The sequence below is a fragment of the Leptodactylus fuscus genome, chromosome 1, assembly GCF_031893055.1.
Source record: "Leptodactylus fuscus isolate aLepFus1 chromosome 1, aLepFus1.hap2, whole genome shotgun sequence".
In the NCBI taxonomy this organism is placed as follows: domain Eukaryota; kingdom Metazoa; phylum Chordata; class Amphibia; order Anura; family Leptodactylidae; genus Leptodactylus; species Leptodactylus fuscus.
Window position 1 is genome coordinate 233,561,421 of NC_134265.1, and position 13,676 is coordinate 233,575,096.

Here is a 13,676-nt window from a genome sequence, read left to right on the forward strand (position 1 = left end):
ACAGTACAACTATATGGGTAATAAAGTGGATTCCGTTGAGGAACTCACCCGATCTTGCTTCTCACGTTCCTTTTGCTGCTTCCACATCTCCCACTGAGTTGCAACATAATCCATAAATTTACTGCCTTTAATTAAAAATTCACGACCTTGTTCAGCCTCCCACAAATCTATCCGGGACTTCAGCTCTTCCTCTAACTAAAGAGTAAGACAATAAAAAGGTATTTAACTCTTTATAGACTTATGAGAAATAACACTGGTCTGGGTGTCTGCCCCAATCTGGTGGCTTGATGGCTCGAAGCCATACACTAGGTGTGCATGTGGAAGCAGCCCTGCTCCTACTCAAGTAAATTGGAGAGGTGTAGCAGTTCTAGGCACCATTGCTACACTGTGCAGACCAGAAGCTGTATAGTTTGCGGAGTTCTGTACACATTAGTGGTGACATCTGGAACTGCAGCCTCATTCCCATTAATTTGAATAGGAGCAGGGCTGCTTCAGCCCATATATGTAAGTATGTGGCTTCAGACAGCCAAAACTCCTGATCAGGATGAGGTCCAGATGCCAGACCCTGACCAATCTAATACGGATTACCTATCCTGTGAATAGGTCATAAATTTCAATAACCTTCAGGACCTGGACAACCCTTTTTCTAAATGTGCCGCATTCTGTATGGTATGTGCCATTCAGTGCTGCACCTCCCATGAGGCGACCTGAAGCGAGCGCTTCAGGCGGCGCTATGCCAGGGCCTCAGGGAGGGCGGCATTTTTGCTAACCTAAGCCAGTCCAGGACAAGCTGTCCTGGACTGGCTTAGCACGGAGCGGTGGTTTGGGGAGGCCACTGGAGCAGCGCTGCTCCAGCAGCCTCCCCTCACGCTCAGGCAGAGAGCAGGCAGTCTCCGGGCCTGCTATCTGCCGTCGAGCGGCGCTAAGCCCCACCCCCTTCGAGTCGCCACGCCCCTCCGCTAAGCCACGTCCCCGCTCCGCCCCCTCATCGGCGGGGGGGGCTTTCTGTACTTCGCCTCGGGCGGCGAAAAGAGCAGGTTCACCCCTGGTGCCATTACCTTAGATAACAACTTCTGAAGCTTTGCACGTTCTTTCTCTTCCTTAAGCAATGTTCCTCCACGGTTTGAGAATCTGTTGGGATCACACGCCTTTTTCTAAAGAAGGAATACAAGTATCTCAGTTAAGTCTATCAGCTGAAGTCCGAGGAACGGCAGCATGCTAAATGTACTGATATGATAATTCAGGTCTCTACTGTCAAGTAGGTGGAGACACAAAGTAGCAGGAAGGAGGGAGTGATCTAGAATCAACACTGTCGAATCAGAAGTGAACTGTGTCACAACTCGAATCACAGCTCTGGCCAGAGACCACCCACTTCACAGTACACAGCTGGTATAATAGCAGTTCTGGTTCAGTTTGGTTTCTGCTCAAAAAAAAAAAAAAAAAAAAAAAAAAAAAAAAGGGGGGGGGCATGTCTCAAATCATCAATCGAATGGAAAAATTGCAATTTTGAATTAGGTCATAATTGCCCAGCCTCAATATCACACGACTTTGAGGAGGAACTTAGCTAAAGTCAACGGCTATGGCCAATGGCAAAGCCTCCGCTATATTATACTGATCGTGAGCATTAACCATACAGATGCCTCAATTAAACACCATGTATAAAGGAATGCATTGACCAGCTCTATACTAGTACGGCGGATGTCAGGAAGGGGTTAATGAAGTACAGCTCTGAACAGAAAAATAAAGTTATGGCTTTTAGAAGGGGGGGGGGGGGAATGCAAAACTCAAAAAAAAATGGCTGTTGCAGGAAGAACTACGTTTTAGCCCCTTACTGACTCAAAACAGTAACATTTGTCCTGCTTTCACATAATCATAACATTTTTATTTTTAAACGGAGATGCATAAGATCTTGAATTTTGCAGGACAAGGTTTGATATTTTTCGGATAATCCATTTTCACCATCGTTAGGATCTATTTTTATGGTCCTTTATGTAGGATATTTAATGAAATGTAACTATTTTACAGATCATTACAACTACAGAAATACCGTGTTACCTCTTTTGCTCAATAGTCTCGCTATGTAAGAGCCTAGATAAAAGATACATAAGGGGCAGGAGCGATTTTTATTACACCAATGTAAAAGTGATCCCTCTTAATTTCCCTTGTGCACATGTCAGAACACACAAGATGAAAGCAGAAGTGGAATTAAAAAGTTAATACTTTGTCCAAGCTCCCTGCTTGAGCTGGCCAGGGAGGTGGCAAAGAGACACAAATAAACTTATCAGCTATTCAAACAGAGTCTGACTTCCTTATCCAAAACAGTAAAAGGGATTAAAGGGTTTCTCCAGGCTGATGACCTATACTCTTAGCTCCGCTATATGCTTTGGACAGTTTTAAATATAGCTGCTGGTGACAGCTATCAATTATTGGCTGAGGGTCCATAGAATCAGCCCCCCAACTGACCTGATCTATATGACCTAACCTTAGGCTAGTTTATCAATATCATTTGCATGAGTCACACCTATTTTAAGAACAGGGATTCCTGTCACAGCATTGCACAGCTTCAGTGAATGCAATGCACATGCCCTGCTCTCTACTTCTGTGAGTTGCCGAGCAGAAGACTCACAATCTGATATATTATCCAGAGGTGTGACCTGTACCTATGGGACATGTGTGGTAATACCCTGTGGATTTGGGATACAATGATCTGAGTTTGCGGAAAACAAAGTCAGCGTAGCAATAGTCACCTCCAATATTACAAACTGTGTCCAGTTGGTTTCCCACTTTGCTACAGCATCCAGAATTAACTTGCATTTCTCATAGAACATTTTCATTTTCACCACCTCTTCATCATGCTGGCCTAAGAGATCTTCTGTAAAGTCATCTGCAACACAAGAAAAACAGAGGTCACAGGTTGATCTAACAGAACATTCACAAGTAACAATGTAGGATGTTTTGTCAATATCAGATCGATGGTAGTCTGACAGTGGAGTCTGCAGAGATTTGGGTGAGAAATAGGGTCTCTTCTCAGAACAACAGGCACAGCACCATATATTGCATAGGGGCTATGCTTGGTATATCCGCTTTAAATCCATACCCCCCCCCCCCTTCTGGTGGTGCTGCAGTCAAGTTACACAGTGATCAACCCATAGTTGATCAATAGTAAGCAAAAGATTATCTAAGACGGACAGTCCTTTATGGCCAGAGTTCCTTGAAGGGGGGGGGGGGGGGGAGGGGGAGAGGTACAGCGCTCATGAGTCCTATTTCTTGTGCTGATGACTTCACATTCAGTCATATGGCACAACAGCTTAGTCCCTTCTAAGTAAATAGGGCTCTGCACAGTTTCAAGGCAATGAATGGGGTGTGCTTGGTATTCTGTCCTGCCTCTTTAACCCGCTGATCTATAGGAGGTCTAAGGTGTTGGACCCCCCCCAGTGATCACATACATGTGCCCTACCCAATCATATCTTTAACCTCTTCCACCACAAGCAGTTTTGATTTTTGTTTTAGACTCCCTGCCATCCAAACACAGCTTTTTTTATTTTTCCATTCAGAAACATATGAGGGCTTCAAGTTCGCATAACAAAATTGTACTTCGTAATGGCACCATTTATTATTCTGCTTGATGTCCCGGGAAGCTCAAAAAAAAAAAAAAAATTTGATCGGGGCGAAATTGAAAAAACTACATTCCAGGGCCATCAAATTTATATAGAGTTAGTAGTTTTAATTTACCGTATTTTTCGGACTATAAGACGCACTTTTTTTCCCCAAAATTTTGGGGGAAAAGAAGGGTGCGTCTTATAGTCTGAATGTGCCTGGCCTGGCATCCGCCGTAATAGAGAGGCGAATGCCGGCAAGTGATAGATGCCGGGGCCTGAGACATCGCTGCGATCCTCTGCCCTGAATAAAGCCAGCAGCGGGAGGAGTGATGCTATTCCGCTCCTCCGTCCCCCCGCCGCTGGCTTCAGGCAGGGCAGAGGAGCGATGTCTCAGGCCCCGGCGTCTATCCCTCCCCGGCATCCGCCTCTCTAGTACAGCGGATGCCGGGTCTGCAGTCTGTCAGCGGCCTCTTCTCCCCCGGGGCCGGTCCCCACCGGCCCCGTACCTGTAGAGTTGCAGGCCGGCTCCTGCGCGGCGATATCGCAGGAGCCGACCTGTTCGGGTGACAGCCGGGAGCCTAATGAGGCTCCCGGGTCTGTCACTGCTATATATTAGTATTGCGGCTGGTCTCTATGACCAGCCGTAATACTAATAGACAGAATGTCCCATAGACGGCAATACACTTGTATTGCCGTCTATGGGACTTGCGATCAAGTGACCGCAGGTTCAAGCCCCCGGGGGGGAATAAAATAGTAAAAAAAAAACAAAAAAAAAACCTTTAAAAATATATAATAAAAATATGAAAAATAAAAGTTCTAAATCACCTCCTGTCCCTAGAATATATATATAAAAGTAGAAAATCATATGTCATAAACCACCGGGTTTTTTTTTCAATACAAGGTGATCTAAGCAATAGATATTCCCCAAAATGGTATAACTAAAAAGTACTTCTGGCCCCGCAAAAAAACCCACTCTATACATCCCCGTACAGCTGCAGGGTCACCTGTCAATGTGGCCTTGCAGCTGTTGCAAAACTACAACTCCCATATATTAAATATTTTACCATTTTTTGCTTCAAATTTTTTTTCCCCTATTTTCCTCCTCTAAAACCTAGGTGCGTCTTATAGTCCGAAAAATACGGTATGACTTTTTTCCATGAGCGGCATGTTGCCGCTCATGGAACAAAGAAGCGAGCTGCCCTTTTTTTCAGGTGGATTCCGGGCTGATTCAGCCCCGGCGTCCTCCTCGCAGCAGCACCCTCCAGTCTAAGCCCACTGGTTTGGAGCGGGAAAACGGGGAGCAGGAAGCCGCGACAGGCGCATTTTGGCCCTATTCTGATGCGGCTTACTGCGCCAGAATCAGGACCAAAATACCATATTTTTCGGACTATAAGACGCACTTTTTTCCCCCCAAGTTTGGGGGGAAAAGAAGGGTGCGTCATAGTCCGAATGTGGCACCCGCTGTAATAGAGAGGCGGATGCTGGCGAGGGATAGACACGGGCACAGGTGCCTGAGACATCGCTGCGCTCCTCTGCCCTGCATGAAGCCAGCAGCGGCAGGGGTGATGCTATTCCGCTCCTCCGTCCCCCCGCCGCTGGCTTCATGCAGGGCAGTGGAGCGCAGCGATGTCTCAGGCCCCGGCACCTGTGCCGGCGTCTATCCCTCGCCGGCACCCGCCTCTCTAGTACAGCGGATGCCGGGTCTGTAGTCTGTATTGGCGGCCCCTTCTCCCCCGGGGCCGGTCCCCACCGGCCCCATACCTGTAAAGTTGCAGGCCGGCTCCTGCGCGGCGATATCGCAGGAGCCGACCTGTTCGGGTGACAGCCGGGAGCCTAATGAAAGCTCCCAGGCCTGTCACTGCTATATTAGTATTGCAGCTGGGTCTATGACCAGCCGTAATACTAATATACAGAATGCCCCATAGACGGCAATACAGTTGTATTGCCGCCTATGGGACTTGCAATCAAGTGACCGCAGGTTCAAGCCCCCGGGGGGGGAATAAAATGGTTTAAAAAAAAAAAAAGCTTTAAAAATATAATAAAAAAAATGAAATAAAGTTCTAAATCACCTCCTTTCCCTAGAATATATAACAGTAGAAAATCATATATCATAAACCGCCAGGTTTTTTTTCAATACAAGGTGATCTAAGCAATAGATATTCCCCAAAATGGTATAACTAAAAAGTACATCTGGCCCCGCAAAAAAAAAACAAAAAACACTCTTTGCGTCCCCGTACAGCTGCAGGGTCACCTGTCAATGTGGCCTTGCAGCTGTTGCAAAACTACAACTCCCATATATTAAATATTTTACCATTTTTTGCTTCAAATTTTTTTCCCCTATTTTCCTCCTCTAAAACCTAGGTGCGTCTTATAGTCCAGTGCTTCTTATAGTCCGAAAAATACGGTATGCCATACCACGCCCCGCGTCAGAATAAGGTGTAAATTGAGGATCTCTCGGATGATGTAAATTAGTTTTTGAAACAAGAGGCAAAGTTACATAGCAGAGATAAGTGCACGGATGGCCCACCAGGGGACCAAGAAGGGAGTTAACAGGCATCACATAACTATATGGGGGTTGTAGGATAGGAAATATGCGGAATTGTCGACATGTCCTATTTCAAGTATTTTAGCTTTTGCTGTGGGCACATATCACATGCTGCTGCCATCACTGCAGAATGCTAAATATAGGTTATTTCAAAATTGTGAAGATGACCAAGTCACAGTAGCTTGATAACTTACCACAATAGTATGGGGAAAATTCTTTTCTTTGCTCATCACTATAGAAACATTTATCCCAGTAGTCCTTTAGTTCTTCTCTTATTTTTAGGATCACTTGCTTCAGATTAGCCATCTTTAGCTCTTCAAGTCGTGCTAGCTCACTCTCCCACTAAATTCCAAGGACAAAAAGATTAGTTTTTAGAAAACTTCAGCTGCCCAATTATATAAATTTCAAAAAGACTGAACCAATCCTATAAAAGGAAGTCCAGTGAAAATAGTCTAATGCTTTCTAGTAAGTTTACACTGCTTCTATTGGAGATGTGTTTGAGACTTTTCTGCCTCAAGCGCGCCAAAAATGTTCCCATTGACTTCATTGCTAGTCCGTTATATCAGCACTGAAGAAAGAAGCTTAGTTAGCTGGGGGGTGCTCTGGGGAGTCCTACCTTAGGCAGAACAAACATTTAAAATTCAATGAAAATCAATGGAAGATTGTCAAAATTTTGTTGATTTTGAGGCTGCATTTTTATTTTACAGAAGAAGCAGAGAGACATGGGTAGATGACTTGGTTGAAATGAATTACAGTACAGAGATGGAGCAAAATCCACTGTAGTCACAGTTCAGTTACTTTACAAAGTATGAGAAGCCCAGTTAGCCTGGAAAGAGACACATATATATAATACATTAATACAATAAAACACAATCTAGGCAGAAAGAAAATGTCTTACAGAGAAGACATGGCTGAGCCAACTTCACTAACTGAGAAAGTAAGATGAAAAAGATATTGAGAACATTCCCTCATTCAACGATAGGAGACTGCATATTCCTGGTAACAAAGAAAGACTTCCTAAGTTGAATACATGTATGAGGGGGCCACAATTCCTCTAGAAGGCACCTCTGGGGTAGGAGGCACAGAATAAGTCACCACTTCAGCTATAAAGGGATGCTAACTCCCCTCAAAATTAACAAACAGCACCTCATAAGATGACAGAAATCAGCCTCCTCCTGGCACCTGTGGTGGGAGGCGGAATTGTAGAGTCAGTAAGGCAAACCAACTCCTCTACTTTCCCACAGACACACTGACTTCTACTCCTTCAACAGATTTCTGACAGCCATGGTCAGTCATATGCAGTAAAAATCCTCTAATTCATTAAAAACCTATTCAATGCCTATGAAAGTAAATATTTAACAAACTATGCATCCAAATAAAGAGGACCTTTACCATCTGAGGAACATGCGGTTTTATATACCGCTAGAAAGCCGACAGTGCGCTGAATTCAGCGCACTATCGGCTTTCCCGTTCTGTGCCCCCCATGAAGAGCTATCTGTGCCGGTAATATAGCTCTTCACTGTCAGAAGGGTGTTTCTGACAGTCAGTCAGGAATGCCCTTCCTCACAGCAGCGTCTATAGCGCTGTAATGTGAGAGCAGGGAGGGACGCCACCCTCCCCTCCTGATAGTACTCATACATAGATGAGTACTGGGGGGGGCGCGTTCCTCACCACTCAGCGTCATCGCTGGACGGTAAGGAACGCCCCCTCTCACAGGACAGCGCTATAGACGCTGCTGTGAGGAAGGGTGCTCCTGACTGACTGTCAGAAACACCCTTCTAACAGTGAAGAGGTACGGTACCGGCACCAATAGCTCTTCACCTGGGGCACAGAACGGGAAAGCCGATAGTGTGCTGAATTCAGCCCACTGTCAGCGTTCTAGCTGTGAATTAAACCACATGTGCCCCAGACGGTGAAAGGTCCTCTTTACTTATACATTATTAATTATACAATGATGAATTTATTTTGAAGCCAGAGTTAACTTTATTCCCTGAAAAAGGTAAAAATAGGACCTGACTCCAACTGCACAGCTCTCGTGGAAGAGGCGATTCATCCTGAGCAGTTAAAGAAGGACTAGGAAGCAATGATGGAATATACCACATTGGTCGGAAAAAAATCTCAAACTGTTCCATTCATCTGAGAGGAGCCATAACAACTCTGCCTCACATAAATAATAGTTTATACAGCTAAAACCCATACCACACAGCCCAGAATGTCAGATTTAAAGAGCATTTTACAAAGTCTTCAAAACCCTCTGACACTGCTCATGGACATGAAATAACATTTAAGTCAATGAGTGGCAATATTCCATGAATATTGTCGAGGGGGTTTTAGCACCGTAGAGCCCTGACATTCTGGAAATCAGTGGTGGTCCAAGATCAGACATAAAGGTCATCCTTTAACACATATTAGTGACTTCAAAAGATAATGTCAATAATATAAAATTTACCATTTTCAGCTCGTCATAAATGGACGTCTCCGAAATCTTCTGGTAGGAGTCTCTCTCCTCCTGTGTAACTTGGAGCAGATCCCACAAAGAATTAACCTTCTCTTTAACCGCATTCAATGTGGACATGAGGGCTTCCTTTTTTAATTCAAGCTGGTTACAAAGCCAAAAGAAATGAATTAAAAAGGGTTGTACAAAGTAAAACATGTCTCAAACAGTGACACTCCTGTCCATGGGATGCATCCGGTATTTCAGCTTAGTTCCATTCAGGTCAATGTGCTGAATTGCAACACCAGACAACACATGGACAGGTGTGGTACAAAATCTGGGAAAAAGCAGACACATTTAACTTGTTTTCTGGTAGAACGCCTTAATGCTTTAGTGAATTAAAGTGTAACGTGGAAGGATCAAGTCATAGATTATTCATATAATTTAAAGTGAATCTCACATCTACATATGATATCCTACTGCATATTATACAGAGACAATTTATTGTTTTATAGTCCTCTTCTGATGCTGGGTTCACACTAGCGTTCGGTCTCCGTACTCTGGTTTCCGTCTTCTGCCGGCAGACCGTGTCCGGCCGTGAGCGTTTTATGCTCTTTGTGGCGAAACCTTTTTTTTTAAACCGGACACAAAGTCCTGCATGTCTGACTTTGTGTCCGGTTAAAAAAAAAAACAAAAAAAAACGGTTTTGCAGCGGAGAGCATAAAACGTTCACCGGCACTCAAATGAATGGGTTTGAAAAATACTTGCAGTTTTGGGCAGGAAACGGAAATCTGTATAAACTGAGACCGGGCGCAGATGTGAACGAGCCCTTACCTGGTCTCCAGTTGGGTCATGACTATCACCACAATTTCTAGCCGGCACAGTGTCTTGTGTGAACGGAAATCCGTTTCTCCTTTCATTGCTATGACACTCTCTTTGAGGCTCTCAAAGGAGTGAATAGAGAAAATGACTTCCTATCCACACATGAGATTACTGTATCTGATAACTTGGAGTCTGATTACTGGTCACCTGACACTGCTGAGGACCAAAAGGGAATGGATAAAAAATAAAGCAGATGAGGGACAGCTCCTGGGCCTTAAATTGTATGCAATTTATTTAAAGAGATTAGCATCATGATTATATTCTGCACTGGCCAATTCTATATATAGGTAAAACACTTAGCAAAGTATATAATACTAATAAAACTGACAACAAACCTGTGCTTTCAGTACTGTAAGTGCTTTGATATTTTCTGGAGTAAGGAAGAAAGACTCTTCATCATCACAAATGGCATCTTGCTCTAGAGAATTCTCAGGCTGACGTCCCATTTCATTTAGACACTGGCGGATTTCAGCCCTGAGTGCAGAAAACACCTGAAGACGCTTTCTCTAAAAGGAAAATTTAACAATGTGTAAGCTGGATAATAGCTGGCTTAATATCAAGTTTTCTGCCGATACTGCACCCCTTAAATCCATAAATGGCACCCTAGCCGATCACCTACCACACATTATGCCACTGCTAGGCCTTAGCCTTAATAGGTACCTTTTCTTCTGTCTGAACTTTGATGTGCTCCTTGAGTTCTTCCAGCTGCACAAGACTGGGGATACTTCCAGATGGAATATAATATGGAGTAACACAGAGATCAGAACAAAGCGCCTGGTCTTGTTGCTGTAATATCCTTAATTCTTCCATTCGTTCATTCTTCTGTTTAGAGAGAAGTTCTAACCTCACTCTCAAGTCTCTCTCAATCTGAAGGATGGTCATATTTTCATCAGCCTGCAAAATGACAACAAAAAAAAGTCACCAGTGTGGTTATTGAATAAAATTCAGGATAAAAATGAAGAAATGTGTAGCTACTGATCAATAAGAGTAGTATACAGAAATACAGAATGATCAGTAAGGGTATGTTCACACAGAGGTTTTTGTGGTTGGATTTTGACGTGGAATTCGCCTGTAAAACTTACTCCCATTCATTTCAATGGGAGACTAGCAGTTTTTTCCCGCTAGCGCTAGAAACAACATGCCCTATCTTCCCGTGACTGAGTCAGCCGCGGTGTCCGCTACTCGAGACTCCCTCCATTCATCCGGGCCTAAACAGGAGTGGGGTGACGATGCACTGCATCAACATCCAGTTGCAGCTAGCTGCAAGGAAACGTCACACGGTGAAAAAGGTTTGCGCCATGTGAACTTACCCTGACAGAAATTATCCTAAAGATAAAAATGAAATGCATACAGGCATTTAGACACTTAGATTTTGTGGTAAAAACATGTTCTATTACAGTACCTTATAATACTCCATGCACTGAGCACACTCCTGTAATTTATAGAGGTCAGAGCTCTAGTATTGATAGAACTCCAGCTTCTTTACACATATCTGTATATAACAGCTCTAACAGTTCAAAGCGGAAATGTACCACATTTGTACTAAACAGAAAAGGGTGTTTTTATTATTTTTATATGATGAGGGGCAGCCATTGTGTCTGAGGAACTTTAACAATAGCTAAGGCATTTACAGTAACCACCAGAACACCAAAAAAAAAAAAAAGTCAGAAAAGACCTAATAGCGTATACGGATGTGAACATTGCAGACACAATTCCAGCTTGTAGATTAGTCACTGTTCAGTGGGAGGAAGAAGGACCTCAGCACCTACTGCCAATGTTGAGATTAGGGTTAGACAATTATGACCCAAATCAAAATCACATCAATTATGATTAAAGTGTAACTAAACTTTCAGACAACTTTTGATTTTCTGGCAGTATTTATGACAAATAAATTTCGGCATATGCTTTATTAACAATTTTGTCTCCTTTCTGTGAAATCCTACATTTTCACTGTTTCCCTTGTTTCTGTACTGAGAGCTGTTCCTGCCTCTCACTGACAGTTACTGTGTACGGGAGTACAGGGCAGAGAAAATTAGGTTAGGGGATGGTCAATGCAAAGAGTTATAGCTCGAACATAAAGTGTAAAACTTTTGGAGTCATGTGAAAGAGGAGGTGCTCTTCTTCCATATGACACCAAGGATGCATCAGTATTATATAAAATACTAGAGGGAGGACCCGGCTTCGCACGGGTATATTACATTTTAGGTTTGTGTAGTGGCCTCATAAGAAATGTCCAATTTTGCACTGGTGTATTTTGTATGTGGTTTGTGTGTATGTCCATAAGCGTCATGTGAATATGTGTGTCTCATTTTGGATATCAGTGAAAAACCTGTGATCAGTTGTTATGGATACCTTGAGTAAAGCTGTATCTAATCCTTCCCCGTGTAGTACTGTGTTTAGACGCAAGTATCTAATCCTTGTTGGTGTGGTACTGTGTGCAGATGCACATATCTAATCCTCCGGCGTGTGGTACTGTGTGCAGATGTGTGTATCTAATCCTCCCCCGTGTGGCATTGTGTGAAGAGGCACGTATCTAATCCTCCGGTAAGTGAAACTGTGTGCAGACGTGCATATCTAATCTTACGGCATGTGGTACTATGTGCAGACGCGCGTATCTAATCCTCTGGCGTGTGGTACTGTGTGCAGACAGGTGTATCTAATCCTCTGGCGTGACGTACTGTGTGCAGATGCACGTATCTAATCCTCCCCCGTGTGGTACTGTGTGCTGAGACGCGTATCTAATTATCTGGCATGTGGTACTGTGTGCAGAGGCATGTATCTAATCCTCCAAAGTGTGGTACTGTGTTCAGACGCACGTATCTAATCCTCCCGTGTGGTATTGTGTGAAGAGGCGCGTATCTAATCCTACAGCATGTGGAACTGTGTGTAGACGCACGTATCTAATCCTACAGCATGTGGTACTGTATGCAGACGCGTGTATCTAATCCTATGGCGTGTACAACTGTGTGAAGATGTGCGTATCTAATCGTCTGACATGTGGAACTGTAAGCAGACGCGCGTATCTAATCCTACGGCATGTGGTACTGTGTGCAGATGTGCTTATCTATTCCTATGGTGTGTGGAACTGTGTGCAGATGCACGTATCTAATCCTCCCCTGTGTGGTATTGTGTGATGAGGCGTGTATCTAATCCTACGGCGAGTGGAACTGTGTGTAGACGCGCGTATCTAATCCTACGGCATGTGGTACTGTGTGCAGATGCGCGTATCTAATCCTCTTGCATGTGGTACTGTGTATTGAGACGTGTATCTAATTCTCTGGCTTGTGGTACTGTGTGCAGAGGCTTGTATCTAATCCTCCAAAGTGTGGTACTGTATGAACACACGTATCTTATCCTTCCTTGTGTGGTATTGTGTGAAGAGTCGCATATCTAATCCTACGGCATGTGGAACTGTGTGTAGACGCGTGTATCTAATCCTTTGGCGTGTGGTACTGTGTGCAGATGCACGTATCTAATTCTTCCCTGTGTTCTACTGTGTGCTGATGCGCGTATCTAATTCTCTGGCTTGTGGTACTGTGTGCAGAGGCATGTATCTAATCCTCCAAAGTGTGGTACTGTATGCAAACACATGTATCTAATCCTCCCCTGTGTGGTATTGTGTGAAGAGGCATATATCTAATCCTACGGCATGTGGTACTGTGTGCAGACGCGCATATCTAATCCTCTGGTGTGTGGTACTGTGTGCAGATGCGCGTATCTAATCCTTTGGCATGTGGTACTGTGTGCAGATGCGCATATCTAATCCTCTGGCATGTGGTACTGTGTGCAGATGTGCATATCTAATCCTCCTCCGTGTGGTACTGTGTGCTGAGACATGTATGTAATTCTCTGGCTTGTGGTACTGTGTGCAGAGGCATGTATCTAATCCTCCAAAGTGTGGTACTGTGTGCAGACACACGTATCTAATCCTCCCGTGTGGTATTGTGTGAAGAGGTGCGTATCTAATCCTACGGCATGTGGAACTGTGTGTAGATGCGCGTATCTAATCCTACAGCATGTGGTACTGTGTGCAGACACGTGTATCTAATCCTCCCTGTGTGGTACTGTGTGCTGAGATGTGTATGTAATTCTCTGGCTTGTGGTACTGTGTGCACAGGCATGCATCTAATCCTCCAAAGTGTGGTACTGTGTGCAGACACACGTATCTAATCCTCCCCTGTGTGGTATTGTGTGAAGAGGCGCGTATCTAATCCTA

At 44.1% G+C, this 13,676-nt stretch overlaps 1 protein-coding gene across 1 annotated transcript in view; it reads right to left on the minus strand.

The window, feature by feature from the left end:
* LOC142216484 (protein regulator of cytokinesis 1-like) overlaps positions 1 to 13,676 on the minus strand; it is a 32,420-nt gene that overhangs the window by 10,527 nt on the left and 8,217 nt on the right. Inside the window, exons 4-10 of the mRNA XM_075284356.1 lie at positions 10,121 to 10,354; positions 9,796 to 9,966; positions 8,594 to 8,743; positions 6,339 to 6,486; positions 2,748 to 2,884; positions 1,059 to 1,154; positions 49 to 195 (exon numbers count right to left, since the gene is read on the minus strand). Coding sequence (XP_075140457.1) covers positions 49 to 195; positions 1,059 to 1,154; positions 2,748 to 2,884; positions 6,339 to 6,486; positions 8,594 to 8,743; positions 9,796 to 9,966; positions 10,121 to 10,354 — 1,083 coding nt within the window. The remainder of the gene's footprint in view (positions 1 to 48; positions 196 to 1,058; positions 1,155 to 2,747; positions 2,885 to 6,338; positions 6,487 to 8,593; positions 8,744 to 9,795; positions 9,967 to 10,120; positions 10,355 to 13,676) is intronic.